We start from the raw sequence: 26,830 nt of genomic DNA, 5'->3' as shown, positions 1-26,830 counted from the left end.
TCCACTCATGGCAACCCACTTCCAAGAGTGGTCTAATGTCGAGTCACCTCTAGTCGACATACGGGGCAAGTTCGTGGGTTTGTACAGTAGAAAGTACCAACATGGTAGAAAGATAGTTGCATTTGGGGTACTTCTGTGAAGCGGAGATGTACAAGATGCACCATGGTGGGCCATCAAAGATTGCATGGAGCCACATCAGCATCCCGGATCAAATCCAAACCAGAGTTAAAGCCGGCCGCTATCCAATTTGTGGCTTAAACTTGGTGGCATTCTGGAGGTACTGTGAGTAGTGGTGTGAGTGAACTTTGAAGCAATGCTGTCAGGTTGCGGATCCTCGACAAGTGATGATGATGGCGATGACCATGCTAATGATGACCATGAGTGATTAGAAGGATCACATTCACTTCTTGAGAGTCTTGACTTACTGGAGCTCCCCGGGGGACAAGGCAGTAAAAGCAAAGCTCCCAGTATAGCTCACTTGACACTGGTCCCTGGTCACCGGAGGCTGGAAAATGGGTTTGCGGCTATGCTTCTCTCTCTCTCTCTCTCTCTCTCTCTCTCTCGCTCGCGCCGACGTTCTGTCGATGGAGAGCCTGAGAGCCAAATGCCTGCAGCTCACAGCGCAGAAATAGGCCAGCAGTGAGCACAGAGGTTGCTGTTCCATGGAGGGGAGGGGGATCTTCTGAGAACCGTAGCACAGTCAGTGCTCGCACTGTTACGAAACCGTTGTAGCTCCCGATGCTCCCCGTCCCTCGTCTTCTTCGTCAACTACCGCTAGGTCCAATGGAACTCCTTTTGTCTCTCCCATCCAACCGCTCTCACATCCACTGCTGCAGCACACAAAACAAGCAGCACCTTCTCCCCCAACCTCGCTTCTTGGCGCTTGCCAACCGTGAACCGCACCCCGTCGCATCATACCCTTAGCTTCAGTGTTTCTTCGTTCCACCTAATCTTTCTCAGGAGCAGCAGCAGAAAAGCTCCGAGCACCCACTTCTCGACCTCCTCATCACTCTGTCCCACAACCCTGCTGCGTCCACATCCCCACCACATCGTAGCCTCGCTGCCCTCCCCTTTTGCACCTTTCTGAACGCTTTCTACGCACAGCCGCAGCCGACTTTGCCGTCTTTCTTCTTATCCCTTTCCTCCAGCAACCTTCCCCCCTTCTCGTTGCTACTTGGGTTCATCGCCTCATCATTCGACCCTCGGATGGGCTCTCATGCAGTCCGTGCCCAAGACAGGGCTCTTGAAGAGGCAACCGTTGCTTCCACTCAGTCGACGCTCAAGTGTAGCTGTTTCAATGGGTATCTACTTGATTCCTCCTTCGAAAACTGGCAATTTCGGGCTCTTGTGGAAGCTAAGTCGGGTCAAGTGTCTTGTTCTCCATTGGAACCCTTTTCCCCCGGAAATTTATCAATCTCCCAACTTTTTGCCTGTGATCTAAGCGAGATAAGGCATATGCCTTGCAAATTCTCCTTTCTGTTTACAAATTCATTTACATCATTACTCTTTTTACCCGATTCACATCGCCGAAGCTCGCTCATAATATGTGAAACATATGCTTCGTCATAAATTACAACTGAACACATCTGACAGATTGTACTACCAGGTGCGAGAGCTGAGCGAGAGGTGCATGTAGGGTGGAACAAAATTCTGTCTGACCTGAAAATTGTCTACGCGAAGCTAGCTTTCGTTAATTATCCAATAAGTGGGCGGACTCGAACACGATAGTATAAGGATTACGTCATCGATGGCCGGGATTGTTTTAAAATTGACGTTTATTCCTTTAGAAGACGTGATGTTTCTAGTGGCAATGTAAACCAGAACAGGATATTACAACAATCTGAAATTGACACATGATGAAATAAGAACCTGCTCGTTGTTGGGGAAGATAGGAATGGGAAGGGGTTTCTTTTTTTGACTCTGCGCACAAATATATCCGTCATTTCTCTGAGCGAGCACTCTCCTATTATATACTTGGTGGATTCTTTACAATGCTATATTTACTTTATAAATTTGTCATTCGTCACTAGAAGCAAAGCTAACAAGCACTTCCTCGTGGTTTAAATTGCAGGCAAGCTCACGGGAACTTTTTGAATGCTGTGGGCGTCCTCTACTGTTGCCTTTTGCTATTAACACTGTACATTCCATGTCTAGTGAGAGGCGAAAGCTCTACAGGGCAGACGCATATACAGGATAAATTGTCCGTCTCATCAAACGTAGATGGGCATTCCTCCGCTTTTACCATTTTGAAAAGTTTTGGGAGGACCAAGGCTCAGAGGGAACTGTCAACGGGTGGGAATGATGAGGTTTTACAAGGTTTGGCAGTGATTGAGGATACTGGAAAAAATAATGGGAAGAGCAATCCGATGAATGACAACATTAGAGAAGGCCAGCCTTTGCAACTCAGGGATTTGCCCATCTCATGTTCTGCTTCAAGGGTGACTTATACCCCCTCTGCTGATTTGTCCCTATCTAATGCTACTCTCAAACACTCTTCACTTTCCTTCAGTCCAAATGTGGCGATCATACCTCCTATCCTAGAATGGGATCCCCATTTCCTCTTCACTCCCTCAGTAAGGTCTTTGACCATTGTAAATAAATGGAATGATTCTGGGCTCTTTGTGTTCCAACCCTACAGCACCAACTCGGATTTCTATACCACAGCGTTCCAAGAGACTACCGTACCTCCAGGCGGCATGATGTCCATCCATGTCATCTTTTTACCTAGAAAAATAGGTCTAGTAGATGGCTTACTAGTGATACAGACAAGTGCAGGTGGATTTGTCGTACAGGTGCAGGGTGAGGGTCTTGAATCTCCTTTCCATTTGCAACCATTGCCACGTTTTAATTCCACAGGAGAGACATTGTTGCATAGCCTGACGCTGTACAACCCTTTTGATGAGCCCCTCCTTGTGGAAGAAGTGAGCTTGTGGATTGCAGACTTTAATAAAAGGGGCTCGAATGTATCTGGTCCTCCTGAAGACAGAGGAAGAACAGTCTTATGCAAGAGGGATAACACCGCACCTGATATTCTCTGGTCGCCAGTGGAAAGTCCAGATTGGATTGAGCCAATAGGTGTTGAAACTTGTGACAAGGGGGAGGACGGCGGAGTTCTATGGTTGAGACCAGCTGGACAATGGGAAATTGAGCCACACAGTCGCAATGCCATTGTTGAGTTGGAGATCTCTGCAAACGAAGAGAAAGGTGTACAAGGAGCACTTTGCATAAAAGTGGTGAACTTTATGGAGGATGTACAAGAAAACATGATACTGCCCTTGAACGTGCAACCAAGGGAAGCAATGAGCTGTCTTCACAGGAAAGTCCATGCCAAGACAGATCTGGATTTTGGAATTTTAACTGACAAAGAACAAGAAATCAAGCGAGATATTGTCTTAGTTAATCCTGGCCCAGATTATGTCTTGGTGGAGGAAATTTATCCCTCATGCCATGATGATAATATTGTTGACATCCAGTACTCCGAAAACTTGGTACTTCAACCTAAAACAGAAGTCCGTGCTGCAACTGTCACTTACATGGCATCTGAGGTAAGGACCGCATCCACATATTGTGTGACTACCAATGCAGGTTCCTGTGCGGAGTTTAAGCTGATTGTCAAGATAAATAGTACAATGGATCCATATGTGAAAGTGTCTTACCAAGCTGTTGTTCTGAATGGAACAAGCAACAACTGCTTTTTTTCTGATCTTTTCGGCCACAATTCTATGAACGAAGTTGTTCTTGCCGCTGTTTCAATGGAGAGCATCTGCCAATCCAACCAACATTTTCGGATTCAGGAGGGCTTCGATGTACCGTTTCAAGTTTCCAGCGTAAGTCATGACATGTTTAATTTGTCTTGATCTTAGCCGAGTGAATTATGTTAACGTGTATAGACATTGTGAAGCAAAATTGCATAGACATTGTGAAGCAAAATTGAGCAGATGAGTTTTCCTTCAGAAAACAAATAAAAAAATCCTGTAAGAAAGCCATCAAGCAATGAGGTAGAAGCAAAGGATAGCTGAAACAAAAGGCACATTGAGCTTATGAGAGACTCCTATCAAATTTATAAGGTGAAATCGTACAGAAAAAGTGCCTTGGTTGTGCTTGACACCAATAGAAATTAGGTCCCTTTTGAATGTCGTGAACATGCCTCAAGTGTGGGGAGCCTATTGTGGAGCTCTGAAGTTATCAGTGATGTCAGTGAGCATGTATGAGGTGCCTACTTAAGGACCTCACTCTTCTTCATTCCATAATGCAAGTAATGCAAGTATTCTGAGTTTGTGTCCACTCTTTGCTTTCCTTTCAGCTTACCAACACTATCAGCTAGATTTAGATTTAGATGCTCGTTTGGGAGAGACTAAAATGAAATCGTTTAGACTTCACAAGCAGTTGTAGCTTGAATGAAGAGATTTGGACTACTTTTTGGTTAGCCTTCTCCTTTAGTGCTAGCCTTTGTCATGGCTGAGTTTGCCCTTCACCTCCGGAGTGCCGACAGAAACTCAGTACGAAGACTTTGTATAAATGGATGCTCAAGTATGTGTGGGTGTGTGGATTTGTTTGTGTGAGAGGATACTTTTATACTATGGTCTACACCCACTGTTGGGCACTGATGACATCAATGGGGATGCCATAGTAACTAGTCCTTGATATGCGTGATGGAGTTTATGGTTTTCAATCTTATGAGTGACTATCGTGAGATTGAAACTGCACTATGTTGTGTTTTTAGAGGATGAGTTTGGGAATGTTCCTGGATTCATCTAGGTATAAAGATGATTTAATTGCTATGAGTACACTTTTGAGTCGTGTTGTTACATCCTTGGCTAACCATGAGTTGCCAATAGCTAGGCCTTAGGTTAGAGGAGACCATAAAGGGCAAGGTGAAGGTCATAGGAATAGGGTAAGAGAAAACCATCTTGAATAGAGGTCTAAGGGGCAAAAAGTATTTATGCTATATTTAGCTATGGTTTAAGGCTATATATTGCTAGGAGGGATTGATCCATGGGCATTGATTGATCAATACCTGAATTGTTGACTTGACCATAGGATACGGCAAGTTGGCAAGCTAGTTTGATGCCTCCATTGTACGAAGGGCATTTGTGGTGTGGGAACATTCATGTCTATTGAGTTATGGTCATGATTAGGGTAAGATGGACGATGGACGAGCTCTATGGTTAGGTTGTGATTTCAGATGTTGCTTCATTTGGTTTGTTTCTAGTTTTTGGTTTGGTGAAGATAAACGTGGTTCATTGACGTGGATTGGGAGTTTTTTCAGCGGCATTAGAGCAAGACTTTGCCATGAGCGCTGTTGTGAAGTGTAGAATGTAACCAGCCTAATGTAACCAGCCTAGAAACCCTAAAATGAATCTGTAATCAGCTTGAAACCTAAAACGAATTGGTAGTCAGCCTTGAAACCCTAAAATGCATGACTTCTGGATCCTCAATTTGTAAAAATTAGATGCCATAACACAATTTGCAACGGATCTGAGTACTTAGCACTTCAAAAATGAATTTGAAGACTGGCTGGAAACTCAATTCAGCAATCCAAACTCAACGATGGATTTGGAACATGAATCACAATGAGGGAGAGTGGGAGAAAGAGATCGAGATGCTACACTGGAGCCCAGAAAATAAGGGCTGGCCCTGGCAGCGCCTTCGCATTGTAGGGCTGCAAGGGAAGACTTAGCATATAGACCCCCTGATTATGCAGGACCAAGATTGGAGACTCTGGATATGGGAGGGCCGTTCCTTGTCAGAGGTGGAGTGGGACCCAGGGGAGTGGCTTTGGCCACCGTCGGAGACCTCAGAGAACCCTACCCCCTTCTTTTCTTACAGTACACACACGGGCCGGCGTGCTCTTGGGGCTCTCCAGCGTGGGCTACCCACACAGGCACATAGGTGGTATGCCCAGGGGATATCCTTGGTCTTTCTTCGCACCTTCTGGAAGACTCTTTGGGCCAGTTGGCGTCCGAGGCAGATCTCCTACTTCCTTTGGATGGTGCACACAAGGGGCTTCCAGTTGGTAGCTAGCTGAGAGAGATGGGGCAGGAGGGGCATTGTCAGATGTGTCTTCAGGAGGAGTCGTCCCTGAAGCATTGCCTTTGGAGCTGCTCGCACGTGCAGACGGTTTGGAAGGGAATCATGGGGATCTTAGCTAGGGCTACACCTGAGCTAGGACCGATCACTTGGGGAGCCGTTTGTTGGTGCAGCACTAAGCCGGGACATCACTTGGCCTATGAGTTCTCTAGACAGGATCCCGTCTTTTTCATCACGCAGGCCACTTGGGCATACATGGACAGCTTCCCGTGGCATTTGACAGAGACAGATGCAGGAGCGACGCCTCGGCACCCAGTTTGGGAGATCATAGGGAGCATCACAGGCTAGCATATCTGGACTTCCAGATGCGCGCAGACTGTGGGAGCTCAGACTTCTTCTACCACCCAGACCCTCGCAGATATCTGGAGCACGATCATTCACACGCTCAAGGGTCAGTGGGATCAAATTCAGGGAGAATCCCGGGCAGGGAAGGAAAAGAGACGACGTTTCCTTCGCGACTGGGACCATCGGGAGTTATTCTTCCAGGACTCCACTCAGAGTCTTCAGTGGCATTACTGCCCTCCACCGTGGCTGTTTGTCCACTCTCCGACGATTATGCCCTAGGAGGCTTGTATTTAGCTTTTTGACTTCTCAGGCTGAATCCGTTTTGTTATTACAGCCCGTTGGCCTTCAGGCCTTCTTGTACTCTCGCTTTCAAGTAATATAACTAGCACTACTTTTTGCGCAAAAAAAAATAAAAAATGAAATGACTAGAGCAATAAACAAAAATGAGAGTACTCACATGTAGACCAAAGATCTTGTAGCTTAATACTTGATTGATTTGACACTAGACAAGTACAACTCTTATATAAGAGCACACACACACATATGAACACCTGTGCATACGGGATAACTCCCAATATGACACGTGGCATCCATAGAACACACTAGACTAGAACTCACACTAGAACACACTAGAACACAATACAACGTGTTCCAGTTTGCTCTGTAGGCGACTGTCATCAGTGATGGAGAAGAAATGTACCGAAGAATCCGAGAAGAGGCGTGCCACCACCAAAGGAATGCCTCGTGGAGTGAACTGTCCTAGCCACCTCTCATCTCTCGGGAAGAGCTGTCCGGTGCCTACGGGAATCCTCCAACATGCAGGGATGGCAGCATCAATCTCCGCTCGTCGAGCTTGGATCCCACGTGCTGTACCTACTGCTACTGCCAGCTCGCTTGGGCTCATCCTACTGTAGACGTCCCTCCAAACTCGGAACGAGCGTGCGGGCCCATGCGCCCAGAGCGCCCAAGGGATATGGGATCTCTCTCCAAGCTGACGACCTGTATCATCTGTCACCTGGCTGCTCCAGATCAAGGGCTGTCTGTCTGTCTCCTCTCGGCAGCTAGGGGGAACCTGAGAAAGGCTGTGTCGCAGCTTCCTCCATACCGAAATGAGGCTACGGAGGAAGGGGGAACGGGGCTGAGTAAAAGGAGCTGAAGTGAAGATCCATCGAATAGAAGGCTGCCAAACACCCCCTCTCTGGGGAGTACACCCACTGAGACCATGCTGTAGCAAGAGCTTCCACATCTGTCCTCCTGGGGTCAGACCGCGGATGACTAGCTTGCCAAGAAGTGCCTGACTCTGCAGCTCTGGATCTATAATGCCAAGGCCGCCCTCTGCCTGGGGAAGAATGACCGTCTGCCAGGTGACCCTAGCTCTGGTGGTGCCGGAACCGTCTGAACCAGACTATAGGAAGTTTTGCACCAATCTCCTCAGCTGGGCTACACAAGACCTCAAAAAACACCAGCAAGAGGCCACATACCAAGCAGTGGCAAGAAGGACCTGGTTGACCACAAGGGCCCTGCCTGCCAAGGAAAGCCGAGCCGTGCTCCAGAAAGCAAGCTTCCGTCGTATGGAGGCTAGGACCGGCAAGAACTGCTGAGCCGGTGTGATGTCCAGGCCTACCTGGAATCCCAGGTAACGTGTCGTCTGTCCTCTAGGGATCCAGCGAAACCCCAAGAAAATACCCCACTGTGAGCTGGCTCCCGGATCTATAAGAAAACCAACTGACTTATGCCAGTTGATTTTCGCCCCAGCCGCAAGGCAAAAAATCTCTAGGGATAGTCTCACTCGCTCCAGTGACTCGACATCATCCTGCACATATAGAGCTGTGTCGTCTGCATACTCGAAGTCCAGCAACTCGGCATCCTCTCGAATAGGGAGACGCATCCCGCAAAGACCAGTGGTACGAGCTCGAAGGAAGTGTGTCATGGCCTCCGCAAAAAATAGGAAAAGGTAAGGCGCTAATGGACAGCCCTGTCGCACCGAGCGCTCGAGTGTGAATCTCTCCCCCATCCTGCCGCTAATGATAACCCGACTGGAGGCCGATCTGGAAAGGCTAGCAATAGCTCTGATCCACTCGTCTGGGAAACCGAACCGAGCGAGTGTACCTTCCAAGAAGGACTTGTCTACCCTGTCGTACGCCTTCTCAAAGTCGAGAAGGAGTATGGCAAGGTGCTGGCCACTGTGCTGGGCCCATTCCGTTGCCTCTAAGAAAGTGAAGATGTTGTCCAAGATGCTGCGATCTTGGACAAAACCAGTCTGGGTGTCATGAATCAAGTCGTGTAGCAGGGGGCGGATGCGATTGCTGATCATCTTGGCAAGGATTTTGTAGGCGGTCGAGAGGAGGGTGATTGGGCGCCACTGTCTGATCTCCTGGCGGTCCCCCCCTTTGGGGATGAGGCAAATCAGGCCTGTCGCAAGGCTCTCTGGCATCTGCCCACTGGAGAAGATGTGCTGGAAGGCTGCGAGCAAGGGTCGGTGGATCTGCTCCCAAAAGGTGGTGAAGAAAGCTCTAGAGAGGCCATCCTCACCTGGGCATTTCTGCCCATCAATAGCACTCACCGCATCCTGCAGCTCCGCAACAGTGAAAGGAGCGAGAAGGGTGTCGCTCATGCTGGGCTGCACGAGTCTCGGTATAGACCTCCACACCTCCTCTCTGCAAATGCGGCCACGAGGGTCTGGGGGCTCCTGCTGGAATAATGATCTGTAGAAGTTTGTCGCCAAGTCCCGGACCTCATCTGGATCTGTCCTGACACTACCATCCTGCGTCCTAAGGGAACGGAGCTGCTCCCCTGCTGACCTCTGTCCATGAGTCGTAAAGAACTCGCTGCACATCCTGTCGCCTTTCCTAGCCCAGAAGGACTTGGAAGCATGAAATGAGAACTCTGAGCGACGCTGGGTAATCTCCTCTAGCATGGCTCGGGCTCGAACCTCTTGCTGTTTGAGCTCCTCAGAGCCAGGAGAGGACTGCTGCATCCTTTGAATCGAGGCGAGATCACGTCTGAGACCCCTCTCCCGTGCCCAACACCGTTGTCTGACCTGAATCGCCTCCTGCTGGCAAATGCGGCTAGACTCAGCAAGCGCCTGAGCTACCTGTGCTGCCATATCCCTGGTGGGGTCCCACTCCTGCTCCCAAAGGTCCACTATCCCGCTGTGAACCGTTGCACTGGTGTAGATGGAATCTGGGATCCGGCATGAGCGTGGAGGTGAGGACTGAGAGGCCGAGTCCAGGACTAGGATGACTGGGGCATGGTCTGAAAGTGTCGTCCCTGGAACCACTCCTGACTCTCCTCCTCTGCCAAGCGCCCAATCACTAACATAAAAACGGTCCAGCCGCTCCAGGAGTCTGCCTCCCTCCCTCCTGTAGCCCCAAGAGAAGTCCAGACTCCCAGGCCATCTGCGAAAGGACAGCTCCCTCCAGCTGTCCCGACCTCCCACTGCAAAGAGGAAGGAGTCCCAATCTGCCTGCTCTGCTTGAGCTATACCGAGGAACTCTGGGCCCCTTCCCTGCTGATCCTCTAAGGTCTCAAGGTTGTTGAAGTCCCCTCTGACAATCCAAGAGTCCATCTCTGGCAACGGGTCTGTCAAGGATCTCCAAAAAACGGATCTACGTCTGAGATCAGTCAGTGCGTAGATATTGAGGATACCGATGCGGGATCCCTCAATATGCAGGCCCACCCAAAGCGCACGTCCTGGAATCAAAGTGCCAAAACCAAACACATGCTGAACTAGAGAAGCGTCAATGGAGGTGCAGACACCCCCGCTTCTCCCCTGCTCGCCAATCGAAGGTTCCCAGTAGGTGTGGGAGCGTCCTGTGAGGACCTTCCCACAAATATTGGTCTATGACGCAGAAAGCTTGTGTTCCTGTAGTAGGAGCACATCTACCTTTCCCACCAAGGCTGGTTGGAGCTCCTGTCTGAGCACCATCTTCCTGGGGCCACGTGTGCCTGATGAGTGGAACCCGTTAACGTTCCAAGAGATAATGCGTGAACTCATGAGGAGGGAAGGTGGGCCACAAACAGCTGTCTGCTTGCGGTCGAAGTCGAAGTGGTCGGAGGATGTCCTGTGTGGAGGCGGAGGCGCTTCTGTGAAGGTTTCGGAGGGGAGGTCGGATCATCGGACCCATCCTCTAGAACCTTCAGCAGAGGGGAAAGGCCCTTCGTCCCGTGGTGGTAAGCTCTCTCTAACCAGCTCGACGCCTTTGCCAGGGAGATGTCGTAGAAGCCCGCAACCTCTGAAGTCCTCCAGGGACGAAGCCCATCCGCGTAGGCCCACTCCAGCGGTGGCCTAATAATGACCAAGAGTCGGAAACGTTTGGCGCTGTGGTGCCAACGCAGACGAACATCACCCTCCTGCCACTGTTGCTGAAGAAGCTACGCTGCTCTGCTACCAATCCAGTCCTGCACCTGCTCCTGGCTCTGGTCTCGTATCGTCTCCCAAACATTTTCATTCGTCCATTGCTCACTCCCTTCACTGGAGATAGTGAAGGAATAGCTAGGACCATCGTGCGGAGCCAGAATGGACACCTTACCCTCCGCCCCCTTGCGGAGGAAGAAGATGCTGATGTCTAGGCATGCGGGAAAGGAGCCAATACCCGCTGCATCCAAGTAGTCCCAAGGACCTGCTCGGTAGAACTCCAATGGAAGAGCTCTAGGAGCAGCCCTTGGGCTTGGGGATGAAGATGAGGAGTCTGAACCGGAGGGAGGGGAGCTGGCCACCTGTGGGGAAGAGCCTCTCCCCGTCGTCGGGCCCGGAGGGATGGACGAGGATGAGGTTTGTGCTGGCTTCGGGGCTGCAAGTGGTGCAGGTGGAGGAGGGGGGGATTCCTTCTGTATCATGCTCGAGGAAGAGAGAGGCGCGGAAACCACTGGTGCAGGGGGGGAACCTGGAGGGGGTGGGGGTCGGAGAATCGAGGAGGGGGGAGGGCGGGATGAGGGCTGAGGGGGAGGCTGGCTGACCTTCTCCTTACCCTTCTCCTTCCCCTTACCGGGCTGCTGATGGGTAGGGATCATCTGAGGGGGCTCTTGCTGTGGCTGGGAAGGTTTTTTGGAGCCTGCTTTGTTGCCCTTCTGTTTTCGTTTGACTTCCGTCCAGCCTTCCCCTTCGGGAGGGGATGTCGCTGACTGGAGCGGAGTATCCTGAGCTGCCTGACTGGGGGTCTTCTGAGGTTCCGTACCCGTGAAGCGAGGACATGAGCGAGCCTGGTGCCCAAAGCCGTGGCATCTCAGACACTGGTTTGGGCGACCAGTGACCAGAATGCGCTGCGTCACCACACCTGTGTGTGTCTCTATCTCGAACTCCGAGGGGATGCTCTGTGGATCAAGACTGCCACTTTGACATGTGGCACCCCTTGGGCTGCCGCCGCATCAATGTAGGTGTCCTGCATAGGCCAACCAAAGTGCGCCCCCAGGTCCTTGATGATCGGGCGAAGCTCGGTTGCGAGACCTGGGAAGATAAGGGTAACTGGGTGTCAAGGAATACGAAAGCGGGCATCGAAGTCCGCTACACTGAAGCCCCTGTACCAAGGGACCATGAGAATGATCTTCCCACCCACAGAGGTAGGGGATCGTCTGACCATGTCGCTCGTAGCCTGTGCTGAGGAGAGCTTAAGCCAGAAAATGCCACGTCCCATGAGTGCAACCTCCTCAATGTGACTGTCCTCGAGGTAGAGGGTGGACTGCAACCAGTCCCTGATGTCTACTCGTGAAGGGGAGTAGCCAATGACCCTCCCATAAACTGATGTCTGGGAGAAGTCCGTGGCGGCCTGCTTCACCAAGGAGACCTGGTGCTCTGTCAAAGTGATGCGATAGGCTGATGGAGGGGGGGGTCCGTCTGGGCCACCGGTTCCGGGCACGTAGCCGCCATATCGCTTGACTAACTGCGAACTCCCAAGGTGGGGAAGGAAAGGAAGAGGAAGGGGGAGGAATGGAAAGCGAAGTGCGAGCGGAGAGGGAGGAGAGGTGAGGTGAGGTGAGAGGGTGAAAAAAAAAAAAGGTGAGCGATGAGGGTGGGGGCGAGGAGCGGGCGGGTGAGGCGGGTGGGTGGGGAAGCGTGGAGCGGAGAGGGGTGGGGAGCGTGGAGCGGGCGGGTGAGGCGGGTGGGTGGGGAGAGTGGAGCGGAAAGGGGTGGGGAGCGTGGAGCGGAGCGGGTGAGCGGGTGGGTGGGGGCGTGGAGCGGAGAGGGTGGGGAGCGACGAGCGGAGGGGTTGTGAGGAGAGGGGGAGGGGGAGCGTGGCGGAGAGGAGGAGGAGTGTGGAGGAGAGGGGGCGGTTGGCTGCGCGGCAGCAGCTAGCGGAAGGAGAGGGAGGGGCCGCACAGAAGGTGAGGGGGGGGTAGACGGGGAACGACGGGGAGGGAGGGGGCTCGCAGGAGCGTCCTCACACAGATTCTCTCATTTCATTTCATTTCATTATGTATCCTTTTGAGTATCACTTCCTCTCTCCCTAGCCTACCCTCTCTCTCACCCTCTTTCCACCATGTTCCTTCAAGTGGGAGCCTAGAGGCCCTTATTTTATAGACTAGGCATCTATTAAATGATCTTTCACTAATTTAGGTGCTTTTCGCTAGAAAAAATAGGTGCTTTTCTCTAGAAAGCAATAGCTTTCTTTCTATCTCCTTGCTTTCAGCCTTGTGGGCCCTCTTTTAAGCTACTCGTCCCCCTTGCCATGTGCTTTCTTCCCAAAATTGGGTGCTCCATATCTGCTTTTCTCTTGTGGGACCTGCTTTTTGTGCTTTCCCTTAAAATGAGGGCCTTTTTGCACTCTCCAAGGTCTTGCCACAATATCTAACACACTTAGCCCATTAAAGGTTATAATGCATGCATTCTAGTTCTGTGAACTAAGCCTAGTCCCTTGTGGGCGTCCCCACAATGTTATTTAACCAATGCAATGCAAAGGAAAATAAAACTTGTTCTAGTTAATCGGAGTCAATTTTCTTTGATTGAAGTCAATCTAATAAAGATTTCTCTTTATTTCTTGGGAGAAGTACAAATTCATGACATCCCTTTGGCTTCTAATTATTGGTCCTCAACTGAAAAGTCTTTTAGTACAACTTAGAACTTTGTAGGATACTTTAGAACAAGAGTTCTTACCTACCCACTTGGCATTTTGCACTTTATAAGATACTTGCGGTTTGCCTTCCCTCGAGGTCTTTTCTTTTCGTGTGTGATACATAATTTACTCAGGTTGAAGATCTCCTCCATCTCTCCCGCCTCGGTGGCTCTTGATATCTCGTAACTTCCGATCATCGGCTTAGATTGGTCTTGTGGCGTTCTCGGCTCCTTCTGGTCGACTGGCCTTCTAGAGCAGTGGGCAGCCACACGAACTTCTTTTCCTGCATCTAAAGCATTTGCTTTCCTTGTGGAGAATTTGGCGTGCTCTTCAAGGGCATTGGGCAGCCATAGACCCCTCTTTTCTTGGCAAATCCATGCCCTTTTTTGTGGCAAATCCATGCTCGTGGAGTGGACTGCTTCCTGGTGGAAAAGGTAACCATGGTGGAAATCCATTAATTTAAGTTCGCCTTAACATCTTCCTTGTGGATAATCCTCAAACAGTTTTTTGGAATAAGACTAGCTATTTCTTCCAAGGGCTTTGTATTCCCCTAGGCTTCCTTGTCTGCAACGCCGTCTTCAAATCCGAATAAAAGAAAGCCATAAAATTACAGAAACACTTGGCCAATGATCATTTGTACCAATACTTGAGCATATTAAGCTCCATGGACTTCTCAGTTATGAGTAGTGTCTTCCTGAAAAAATTTCAAGGAACAATCCACTATTCTTCTTGCATTGCCATACAAGGGTTAGATCTTCAAATTAACATAAGGCAAACTCTATCAACATAAATGAGATACTTAGCCTTAGACGTTTGTAAAACTATTTCTTGGAGCCTTTCTTTGTCTTCTTTCTTTGAGAGACTCTTCAAGTCTTCTCAAATGGAGTGGTTGACATCTATAATTTTTCAAGTAATATGAACCTCTTCTTGGAATTGCTTTGGAAAGAACTTTCTTTGAGGAATTTCTCAAATTTCCATTCACGGATTAAGTCGCCGAACGCTTACCATACTTGTTAGGTCTGCTCCCGAAACTTCTCCGTCCAAAGAGTATATTACTGACAGATAAACTAGAAAGCTGTGTCACTTTGGCCACATTAATCCATGGGAGACCATAAAGTTTTCTCTTTTTTGTAAAACAGGTCCCAATAAAGGAAAATTGTAGGTGATAATCCGGACTTGGCCAATGATGGCCATATAAAATTACTGTCATGTAAAGAGCTAGTTCTTGAGCATATCATGCTCCATAATAAGAAACAATAAAACTGAACATCATAATAGAAATCCTCTGAAATGAGATAACTGGAAACATATAACTGTGTCATAATGGAATAAACCATATTCATGACCGTCGACTGGGCTAACTTAGAACATACTATCCTCACCCTCAAGTGGGGTCTGACCTTGAATCTCAAAGGTACTTGTTTCCAAAAACTCTTCAACCCATGCTTGATACATATAAACTGATTGCCTTGGAACAGGCTTGTAAGACCAATCTTCCAATTGTGTATTCTCTGAGTATTCTTGCAAGCCTATAATCTTGACCAGAGAAAAGAAACCGATTCCTCAACAAGATAATTGGGATATTATAACTGGAATCCTCCGAAAATGATATAATATAACTCAGAATAAATAGCTGTGTGAAAACTGATTTTACACCCTCTTGCAATTCATAAAAATACATCGCATATGGCCGTTCATAGGAATTAATGCCATAGCTCCTTATATCTTTGGCATAAGACTTGAATATCTTTGCTATATCCAATGCTTGGGTTTTGTCTCATCAAGAATTCTTCCAAAATCCATGGAAACATATAACTTTGATAAATAATCAAGCTACCTTTTGATTAGCCTTCTCCTTTAGTGCTAGCCTTTGTCATGGCTGAGTTTTCCCTTCTGCTTCAGAGTGTCAATGGAAACTCAGTACAAAGGCTTTGTATAAATGGATGTTCAAGGATGTGTGGGTGTATGGATTTGTATGTGTGAGAGCGTATGCTTATACTATGGTCTACACCCACAGTTGGGTGCAAATGATGTTAGTTGGGGATGTCAGAATAGCTAGTCCTTGCTAGTTTATGGTTTTCAACCTTGTGAGTGACTATCATGAGATTGAAATTGCACTATGTTGTGTTTTCAGAGGATGAGTTTGGGCATGTTCCTAGATTCATCTACATAAATAACTTTGACAAATAATCAAACCAAGTGCGTATTGCTCTTGTTTCCCTAAAATAAAAAAGGAAAACAACATATAGATGTTCAGGGCTTAGAGACAAAACACAAGAATAACTTATTAAATCAACTATAATTAGCCTTTACTGGGAATCCCTTTTTAATAAGGAGTTTCCACATGTATCTGATCGCTTTATCTTGTTCGTAATCTTTGTGATCTTTGGGTTTCTGATTCCTATAAATTCTTCATCAAGATCACCATCTGGCCGTACAGGACCTCTCTGGCTGGGCTGTCTAGTGGTTGAGCCTTCATGTTCTGAAGTTATGATGTGCTTGGGAGATCAAACCCAAGCTATTTCGTAGCTAGATTGATCAGTATCATACTAGATCGTTGAGAAGAAAACCACCAGGACAGAATTGCACTTTAGATGACTCCAAGATCTTGAACAGAAATCAACTGTTGCTGCAGTAAATCAGCAAAACAATTTGCTGTTTTGGAACAACAAACTGAGCTGAATCTGACAGAAACTTAGTACGAAGACTTTGTATAAATGGATGCTCAAGTATGTGTGGGTGTGTGGATTTGTATGTGTGAGAGCATATGTTTATAGTATGGTCCACACCCATTGTTGGGAGTTGATGACATCAAGGGAGATGTCATAGTAGCTAGTCCCTGCTATGCATGATGGAGTTTATGGTTTTCAACCTTATGAGTGATTATCATGAGATTGAAACGCACTATGTTGTGTTTTTAGAGGAATAGTTTGGGCATGTTCCTGGATTCATCTAGATATAGGCTGCTTGAAAATGAAAACACTTGTGCTTTGTTCACAAATTTGAAAGGATCTGACAAGGCTGAAGAGGCAGATCTGAATTGCCATCAAATTAGAAACTCCTTGTCTAGACCTTGGCGTTTTAAACTCTCTTTTGGACTGCAGATCTACTGTCTTCTATTACTTGCTGATGTCCTTCCTCAATTGGGTAGTTCTTTGGATTATTGCCACCAAGGAAAGTGGCAAGGCTGAGCTCTGATACCACTGTAACTAGCCTAGAAACCCTAAAATGAATCTATTATCAGCTTGAAACCCTAAAATGACTTGGTAGTCAGCCTTGAAACCCTAAAATGCATCACTTCTGGTAAAAACGCAGATTGGATCCTCAATCCGCAACAAATGGATGCCAATCGTAGCAGCGGAACACTGCAGCAGATTTGAGTACTTAGCACTTCAAAAACGAATTTGAAGACTGGCTGGAAACTCAATTAAGCAATCCAAACTCAATGATGGAGCTGGAACATGAATCACAATAGAGGGAGAGTGGGAGAAAGAGAACAAGACGCCACACTAGGGCCCAAACGTTTAAACCCTCGATCCATCTAAAATCCCACAAATCAGCCAGTGTGGCTGCTCATTGAACATCAATATTCCTAATCCTAGACCACTCTACTGCTTTTCCCTTTTTCTAAATGAAGCAGCTAGTATATGAATCAAACAAGGGGCCTACAAGTCAACCACTTCACAAGCATGGCTGTTGATTGAACATCAATATTCCTAGACCACTCTACATTGTTTCCCTTTTTCTAATATGAAGTCAAATGAGAGGCTTTTTTCCTCTATTATACGAGAGGAATGATTATGGTACTTAGTTCACCTGACACCACCAGCTTTATGTTCCATATTCAATTGGAAAGGCATCCTAGACCTAAACGTCTCACAATCTCACTATCTTGGCCAATCACACATGAGCATGTCCTCTTTGAGAGAAGACCGTAAAGAATGAAACAATACTACTAAGTTCCTAATTGCTGAATTCGAAGGGACGGGATTTGAACACTTTTTGACCAAATTCCTGGCTAGTGATGGTAAGGCATAGGATCCTCTATAATATCAACAATCAAGTAGAGATAATGAGGTAAAGCATGACTCACAGCACTGACAGCTGTGTTGCGCCCACAAATAGGCTAACTCTTGTATCAGTTTGGAACTTTCATATAATATTTGTACTGTCTACGAGAGTAAGGAGAATCACCTCGACTTTTTCTTTAGTCCTATTTTCTGTATTGATCAGATGCTCTAACTTGACACTGCTTCCAAAGGCCTTTCTTTTGAGTAGTTCTATTTACCCTGACTGCAATTAATGTGAATGCCGTGTTTTGATCTTTTGATGATTACTTTTTGAGAATGTGCTTGTCATAATGCAGAGTGGAGAAAAGACATTCTGGACTCTCAAACAAGATGGAGCGTTGCATCAACAGGCTCCAATTCTGAATGCAAAGCTGTCAAAAGCAAAGTCTGCTCTTGAAGATCCTAAGCTCGTTTTTCCAGCGACTATAATTGGTGAAAGGGAGATGAAAAATGTATGTGTGACGAATCCTAGTGACATGCCCATTTTTGTGGAGCTTTTGGTAAGTGCTGAAGCAGGGAGGATTAGCAGCATAGATAAGGAAGGCCTGCCTGTCGTGCATTGTGGTCCAGACCATTCAAGGCCTACAACAGGACAAGGTGCTATATTCAGCATAGCTGAGGGTGGTGTGATCAACTTGGTCTTGCAGCCTAACGGTACAGGTGTCCTTGGTCCAATTGTTTTTCATCCAACTGAGAGGTGTGCCTCAACTGGCATTGTTATTTTACAGAACAATCTCACTGGGATTGAATGGATGCCAGTGCAAGGATATGGGGTTTCAGCAGCCCTGACATTTTTAGATGGAAGCAATGCTGTTAAGATATTGGAGCTTAATTTCAACTCCACTTTACTACCTCCTCCTGTGAATAAGACAATAAAGGAACACATTGATGATCTGTTTGATGACACAGTTGCCAAATCTATGTGCCACAAGCGCATGTTTCGAGAATTTATGGCAAAAAACACAGGAGATTTGCCTCTGCATGTGAAATCTTTGATGGTTACAGGAAGCGGTGGTGGGTCTCATGGGTTTAGGATAGATTCGTCTGATGGTTTCTACCTTGCACCAGGACAGTTCACAAAGCTGCTGATTTCATATCAACCAGACTTCGCAACCAGAGTCACTCTCAGAGATCTCCAGCTGTCAACCTCATTCGGCAAGCTTACTGTTCCTCTGAAGGCAAACCTTCCAGAACACATGCCTTCATTCTGCCAAAAGGTATTAGTAGTGTCCAAGGTGAAAAGATTATTGCTTCCTGTCTGTTTAGTAGCCCTCTTTTTGGTACTCTTGGTGTTTGTCAAGATGCTTAAACAAGAAAGGGCAGCTGCTTCAGATCCTAGTCAGTGGCCTTCAGCAAGCAGTTCTACCCAGCATTTATCAATAAAGACAGGCCAACTTTGTGTTAAGACTGGTGGAGGAGCGATCTTTTATCATGATCGCGAAAGGCAAAAACTTTTAGAGACTCCCTTGTTCTCTGTGAGTAATGGCTTTGATTCCTCGACAGACCTGGACAGACTTTTTGGCAACTCAAACATACTCAGCAGGGCTTTTAGCATTGTTCATGTGATTGTGACTTTCCTAGGCAACTTTGGTTTCACTATCAAGTCATTCTTTCTCTCAGAAACTACAGAAGCTTTTCCAAATTTTAGAGTCAGAATTTCTACGATAGGAAGTCCAGTGGCATCACTCACCGAATCAAATAGCATTCTTAATAAGCGAAGCAGTAGTACAGATAACGTCAGCAACAGGATTTCAGAAAAGAAAGGAAATGTTACACGGCCTAGGAATCATTCTTTGAAGAGTGGGGATCAACCATCTTCAGGTTCTTATACATCTGAAGGAGTATCTATACCAAGTTCTGGTATAAGTTCTTGCAGCTCTTTAGAAAAGGATATGCTAACCCAGCCACATCCCACAGTGGACAAAGTACAACCACAGTCACCAAAAGCTGTGATATTTGAGAAGGAGAAAGATAAAGGCAAACGCAAAAAGAGAAGGAATAACATTTCTTTTATGAGGCAGGAGGTAGGAACTGAAAGTCGAAGCAGAAGCTCTTCGCCTTCGTCATCCCCCTCCTCTCCTGCAACATCAAACAGCTCATCAAGACCCACAAGTCCCTTTGTCCGGCAGGGCTCTCTATCAGGCACATCCATGGGGCGTACAACTTCATGTCGAGAAAATCACTCACCTAGTGAGCACACTGAGGAAATGTTATCCCAGATAAATGTGGATCTAAATATTCGCTCAGAGTGTCTTCGCACGGAGATGAAACGGGTCGATTGTCTAAGAATGAAAAACACAAAGGCTGGTTGGACTGTCTCCCAAGAAAATCAATCAGCTATGGAAAAAGTGAGGGATGCAAGAAGAGGTATGGGGGGAAAGACCATGCCTGGTGCTAAAGATTTGGAGGCTGTTGCACAAACAGAAGCAGGATTGTCCAAGTTGGAGTATCAAAAGGGTCTGGATCAGTCTGGGAGAGAAGTTCATATAGCTAATAATACTATAAGAAGCAGAGCAGTTTTGACAACATCTGCTACATTTCCTGGACGTGGCCAAAGGTCAGACATAGAAGCCCCAACAATGCAAGAGAGAAAGCTGATAATGAGCAATTCAATATCAACCCCATCTCTTGTTTCGACTTCTCTCATTGCTCCTCATGCGCGAGCTCCAGGAACTAGAGTTACAAAAGAAGTTGCTGAGAACCCCCCAGAAAAGCAAAGTATAGCCAGTAACTGTCGGGATGGGGAATCTTACGGAGTCTCCAAGAGCCTTTTCGAACATACAAGCAATGCCACAGACCAAAAAGCTGGTGAATTTGTTTATGACATCTGGGGTGATCACTTCGCAGAAATTAGTCGTCGTAGAACACAGTCTTCATGGTCATTTAGCGAGAGTCTTCTGCAAAACGACTTTAAGAGGATAAACCTTTCCTACTTGCAAGACTCACAAAGCTTATTTTCGAAGTCTGAGTTCCTGGTACAAGGTGGAACAGTAGGTCATGTGGATGATTCAACTCTTGCTTCGTCTACTCCAGGTTTCTCTGTATTTTCAGCAGCTGATCCTTTTCTATCCCTGCACCCGTTCGAAGTTCTATTTGGCTCACACCCATCTCGTTTGGACCAAGGAAGGCAGTAGGGCTGGGATATGCCAACATCTGCAAGCATGAACTTCAAACATTCCCACGGGGGCAGTGCAACACATCACCCTTCAGTGCAGGTGATGTTATACCAATTACTCTTGAAGACTTGGGATAAGAATATCATTTTGCTGTTGAAATGCTTCTTTGTATCCCAATATTTCATACCAATCAGAATAGAGATCAGACAAGCACCTCTTCAATGTACTGGGGAAAAGATCACAATTTTATGGTGAAACATGTCTGGATTAATACCTGTTGCAAGTCATGACATAACTTTGAACTCATGAAGTATGTCCTGCATTCAAAGTGATAAAATTGCCATGTGAACTCTCTCTCTCTCTCTCTCTCTCTCTCTCTCTCTCGCTTTTCCAGCTTAGCAACTGCTGTGATTGTGGCATTTACTTGATGCTTGTTCTATATGTCGGGGAGGAGGCTCCACTAAAATAGGACACCCTGCGTAGTTCTCGCTTTAAACTGAGAATAGCCAGGCCTTGATATAGTAGTAGAATAAGAAAGTGTGGATGCACAACCTCAGGGTTTACTGGCAGTTTATTAGCAGCGGGAATACTGTAGTGAGAAATCGTTAGATAAGAGTAAGGGTTGACAGAAGCAAGGAACGTCTGGGAGTGGGTGATTTTGAAAGAGAGATTTGAACAAGGTGGTTTTGAAAGAGAGACTCGAACAACTTTTCAAGGCACAGTTTTGTTTAAGGATTATTTAAAAAGAAACAAATAATGTGAAAATGGTATCTCTATCTCAAGCTTGCAAACCTAAGACAAAGGAAATTCAAAGCAATGGTTAAGTTACATTTTCTAAGTAGGTGGTGTTAAGTCTTCTCAGGTGATTCAAATGTTGTGTACAGATTGCCTCTCCTTTCTTGTTACTAGAGCCCCCCTTATAGCAATGAGTGTTTGAGCTAGTTTGTGGTAGCCTGCAATAGGGAAAAGATTGTCAAAATTGTGGATTCACAACACGTGGGTACAGTGTGAGGGGTTTGTGGGTTGGTTGATGGCTAGCATTTTTGTTTAGCCATGGGCTATTGATTTAGAGTAAAATAAAGGAATAAGCTGTGGCAGTTGGAAGGAGCTCATGTGGACAGTGGTGCATGACTCTCAGGTCATAGTTTCCTTGTAAGGCTGTGAGATTTTTGCAAGAAAATGTATCATCAATATACTTAGGCACACAACCACTATATAAATCATGCTCCTGCTTTCTATCTTTGTTGTCAAGCTTGTGCACTGGACATGAGCAACTCTAAAAGGGAGATCGGGGGACTTGGAGCTTGAGGGTCAAATACATAATATGATCCTCTCTTTGCTGAGGCCCATTGCCATTTTATGAGCATTGGGAAGTGAGAAACTCGAAGGTGGATTTCGCAGCTTGCAGCTTAAGCATGGCACATGCTTTATCTTTGTTGTGAGGTTTGTGAGATTCTTCGCATTTTGTACATTCATTCTAACAGTTCCAAGTATTGAAAGTTGAAATGCGAGCACACTAGACTTTTTTCCCTTTTGTCATGGTTGTGAGTTGCTCTTATCTATGGTTGTGAGTTCTTCTTATATTTTTTTCTTTCCATTAGGACTTGATCTTGTTATCTCAACGTCTTCGAAGCATCCTGGCTAGGAGTGGAATTTTTGGAGGAAACAAGTGAAGATTCTTAGTCCACTAGAAATGTCGAGCTTGTATTAAACTGTATTTGGAGAAGCTTCATACATGCGACAACATGGTTCAATTGAAGTACAATTTCACATGTGAGAAATTGCACAATTGAACTTTACTTTAGATTCTTACGTAGTTTCCTTTTTGAGTTCGACTACTTGCCTCACGGCTTCGTGTTTAACCCTTGCTTTTCATTCTCCCTTATTTATAGTATTGCCTTAGAACTCAACTTTACCTGACCCAAAGAGTTGGATTTGTTGTTGCCTAATTGTATACATCCAACCGTTACGCTTGCCAACCTAGCTTTCAATTTCAAATTTAAGAGTATGCTTTTTCACCATTCACTTTTTCAACTTGATTTGAAATTTGAGTGGCAAATGTAAGCCATAGGGGTGAGGGTAAATTGAAATCAAATGCTTTACTTTTTGAAATGCTCAAGTGGGATATTTTTGATCAAGAACATAAGCATTTCTTTCTAAAAAAGGTAAGAAACCACAAAGAGATTAGTGTTTGTTGATTTTTAAATTGCAGGGACGAAGATGACGAGTATAAAAATCAATTGCTTGACCTACTGAAAATATGTCCATGGCAGCTTACTTCTTGTAAGGGTTAAACCTAGTTGGCATGGTGGAAATATATAGCTAACTGGGAATTTTTGTTTGCCATTCACTATTTAAACACTTGGAATAAATATACAATCATCAGGAAGGTAGTATCTCACCTTGTGACCAGATTGACATTTAAGGAGTAGTAAACAATTGTAAATACAATCATTATGAAGTTAGTATCTCACCCGTTGACATTAAGGAGTAGACCCATTTGATTTCGTTGCTAGATTGCTGGAAATGTTTTGAAGGATGAAATTGACTTTACTATATGAATTCAAAAATAGACATATATGATTAATTTTACAGGTTTCTTAAGTCTAAATCTAACATTTTCTAGCTTTTAATATAAAACTTACAAAGGAGTAGGGTCAATGTATTTAGAAATTGTTGGTAAAGAAAGTAACCACTGTTGATTGGCAATGAGGCCTATCTTCCCCAAACAAATAGATGAAGAACTAACTTATATAGCTGCTGTTGGTGGTAGCCTTCAACAATCTTGCAATAGTGTTGCGAATACAAACTGGATACCCTATGCATTTGTGTGCAGTGTGTACTATAGCCCACGCATATGCACTATTTTTTGTACTAACTTTTGCTTTTGGTTTTCTTATCATGTGTATGGGTGTGCACTGTGCACTTTAGTCTATGTGTGTGGACCAATGCAATGAGCCCATAGAGGCTTCAACTTACCCACAAGCAAGTGCTTTATAGCAACATATTGAATCTTATTTATAGCCTGACATGCTCTTGATGGACCTCTACACAGTGCCTTTAAGGTTGATTAGCAACAATCATTTGCTATGATAGATTTGGGCCAGCTGCACTACTATCTCGGCATTCAATTTGCTCATGTCGAGAGGGGTATTCATGAGTTAGTCCAAGTACCATCGATAGATCTTATATAGATTTTCATTTGAGGATTGCAAACAAGTTTCTACACTTGTTGAGCTTGGTCTTCGTTTCTTTATGGATGGTGCCATTAAGCCATTTGATGCCACTCTCTATTACCAGGTTGTTGGATGCCTAATATATCTATGTCACACGAAGCGAGACCTTCAGTATGCTATTTTCTAATTAAGCAAATCCATGCATAGTCCCAATACACACCATTGGCAAGCTATGCAACATGTATTCTAATACTTGAAAGGCACTCTAGGTTTGGGCGTTCTTTATGGCCACGATTCTTCACTTATCTTGTATGCTTTCATAGATAGTGATGACTGGGTTGGATGCTATGACACTAGAGTGTCCACAGTGACAACTGTTTTATCCTTGGAGCTTCATGCATTTCTTGGTACATAAAAAAGTATGAAGTTGAGTATATAGGGTAGCTTTTATAGCCATAGTGGAATGTATCTGACTGCGAGAACTACTTGTAGATTTGGATGCTGTTAGACATCTCCTACCACTATCTATTGTGATAGTCAGAGTGCTTTAGCCATTGCACATGAACCTAGTGTTTCATGTGCATACTAAGCACATTTCTTTCATTATCAGTATGTTAGAGAGAGACTCTCAACACGGGATGTTGACTTTTCTTATGTTCCAACACAAGACAATGTGGAAGATATCTTGATTAAGGCGCTTTCATGACCCAAGTTTGAAGCTTTTTGATAAACGTTACACTTGATTCTATTTGTTACGTGATTCTACCATGCCTATACTTTCATAAGTTTCTATATCCTCTTGGATGAACATGTGCAACCATGGGGTTTGTTCTAGGTCTCTGCGATATTTCTAGAGTACTTCGTGCATACCATGAAGGAGGGCTTGATAGGTTTTAGCCTTTGTATGGCCTTATAGGCTAGTTTGTGTGCTAGTGTGCACATTTGCACTATTAGTTCTTTAGCATAAAGTCAACCTTTTAACTTACAAATTTGACCCACGGGTTAACACTGAGAGGGCTTTAGGGTTAGACCAAAAGTGATGTACCATATGTGTGTGTGTGTGTGTGTAGATATACATACATACATAGATACATACACACACACATACATACATACATACATGCATGCATGCATGCATGCATGCATACATACATACATAATAGATGGATAGATAGATAGATAGATAGATAGATAGATAGATATATATATATATATATATAGAGAGAGAGAGAGAGAGAGAAAGAAAGAAAGAAACTATTATTATCATCCTGTGGGGGCCTGAAATCGACCCATGGGACCCAATGGAATGTTACAAAAAGTCTCCTTTGAAGAAGGGTGGAGTGGACACCTAGCATGTTGCTACCTGTGTAATACATTGGTCACAGTATGCAAGGACCTTGGTAATGTAATTGCCCAAGGCTGCAAGGTGAGGATGGGAAAGCAAGCTCTCCAAACTATTGTGATGCTACGTGACATTGCTGAAATCTTCTCTTAGATGCTCATATCGCGGACATGTCAAAAGAACATGTGCCTCATTTTCCACTTCATCTAAGTTGCATAGCTGGCAGAGCCTTTGTTCCCTTGATACTCCTTCCCATGCTTTTTTCTCCACTTCTAGGGGTGTGATCGAGTTCGGATGATTGCATATATGGTAACCTTTATGCATCCATAGTTATGTATAAAGTATTTTATATACTTTATGTATTATGTATTTTTAATGTAGAACTAGAATGCCTTTTTGGGTGAAACTCCAATCAAAATCTTGAAATATTTCTTAGATAGATAGATAGATAGATAGACACACAGAGAGAGAGAGAGAGAGAGAGAGAGAGAGAGAGAGAGAGAGAGAGAGAAAGAGTCCATCTATGGTAACCTTTATGCATCCATAATTATGTATATAGTATTTTATATCCTTTATATACTATGTATTTTTAATGTATAACTAGAGTGCTTTTCTAGGTGAAACTCCAGTCAAAATCTTGAAATATTTCTTAGTTAGATAGATAGATAGATAGATAGAGAGAGAGAGAGAGAGAGAGAGAGAGAGAGAGAGAGAGAGAGAGAGAGAGAGAGAGAGTCCATACATGGTAACCTTTTATGCATCCATAATTATGTATATAGTATTTTATATACTTTATATATTATGTATTTTTAATGTATAACTAGAGTGCTTTTCTAGGTGAAACTCCAATCAAAATCTTGAAATATTTCTTTAAAAAACTTTTGAAATGTGTTTCATGAAACGTTTATGGGAACAATGCCCATATCATCACAAGAGGGTTGAGTTCCGTGTAAGAAATCTCACTAGGACTCGAGAATGGTAGCATCTATCTCTCGCATCTTCATATCATCTCCTCACAAGTGAGAGAGGGCTCTCATACATGCCTTTGGCTCATGCCTTAAAAAAGCTAGTTGAACCACTGTCCCACTGTGCCCAACCAATGTGTGTGCACTAGCCCAACATGTGCCCATAGTGGTCATAAATCTCCAAAGGGGATGTTGCTCCTAATCCTCCCAACATGTTGGGCAGTCCCTCAAACAATCACAACCAAACCCTATGCACATTCCTTTTTAGGGGTGTTTCTTTCCTGTGAGGGGGGCCTTTGAGAAGTGGGGTGAGACGACACACCACTAGCTTGCCCAATAGGGCTCTGTTTTGCATCTTTGAGCGAGTGATGCTAGCTCTTTTGTTGTGGGTAACATTTGATCCTGCACACAAGGAGTTGTTGCAGGAATTTAACTATAGCATTGTGCATAAGCCTGGAAAGCACATGCCATTGTTGATTACTTGAGCAGGTTACTATCAGGAGAAGCTCCAACAAGCATACCATATGAACTTCCTGATGCAGCCATTTTTTTTGTAAGAATTGAAGAACCACCAAATTGGTATAATAAAATGCTATTCTTCCTTATTACTGATGGTTTGATCCTTGAAACATTATCTAGGGAATCAGAGAAAGAAACTTGTATTATAGAGCAAACCTTTCCTAGTCATTGCTGGTGTTTTGTATAGAAGATGAATTGATCAGGTAATCAGAAGCAAT

At 45.2% G+C, this 26,830-nt stretch overlaps 1 protein-coding gene across 2 annotated transcripts; it reads left to right on the top strand.

Moving 5' to 3' along the window:
- Positions 1–551: 551 nt before the first annotated feature.
- On the top strand, positions 552–21,052 carry LOC147882944 (uncharacterized). Of its 2 annotated transcripts, none has more exons than XM_087400725.1 (3): positions 552–1,301; positions 2,072–3,545; positions 17,791–21,052. In XM_087400725.1, the coding sequence occupies exons 1-3, from the start codon at positions 1,207–1,209 to the stop codon at positions 20,626–20,628; spliced, it is 4,407 nt and encodes a 1,468-aa protein (XP_087256851.1). In that variant the 5' UTR covers positions 552–1,206; the 3' UTR covers positions 20,629–21,052. The 2 variants fall into 2 exon arrangements, with proteins under 2 accessions (XP_087256851.1, XP_087256850.1); XM_087400724.1 differs by having other exon boundaries at positions 2,072–3,827.
- Positions 21,053–26,830: the final 5,778 nt, after the last annotated feature.

The sequence above is a fragment of the Dipteris shenzhenensis genome, chromosome 29 (assembly GCF_047967505.1).
Source record: "Dipteris shenzhenensis isolate YYH24624 ecotype China chromosome 29, Dip_SZ_1.0, whole genome shotgun sequence".
Lineage (NCBI taxonomy): Eukaryota > Viridiplantae > Streptophyta > Polypodiopsida > Gleicheniales > Dipteridaceae > Dipteris > Dipteris shenzhenensis.
Note: the sequence above shows the minus strand (reverse complement) of the source record. Positions and strands in the feature narration are given on the sequence as shown.

Bases quoted from the DNA above. Each gene is read 5' to 3' on its own strand.
- LOC147882944 (XM_087400724.1), top strand. From the start codon at position 1,207: ATGGGCTCTCATGCAGTCCGTGCCCAAGACAGGGCTCTTGAAGAGGCA. The intron at 1,302-2,071 runs GTATCTACTTGA...TTTAAATTGCAG, and splicing joins AAGTGTAGCTGTTTCAATGG to GCAAGCTCACGGGAACTTTT. The intron at 3,828-17,790 runs GTAAGTCATGAC...GTCATAATGCAG, and splicing joins TACCGTTTCAAGTTTCCAGC to AGTGGAGAAAAGACATTCTG.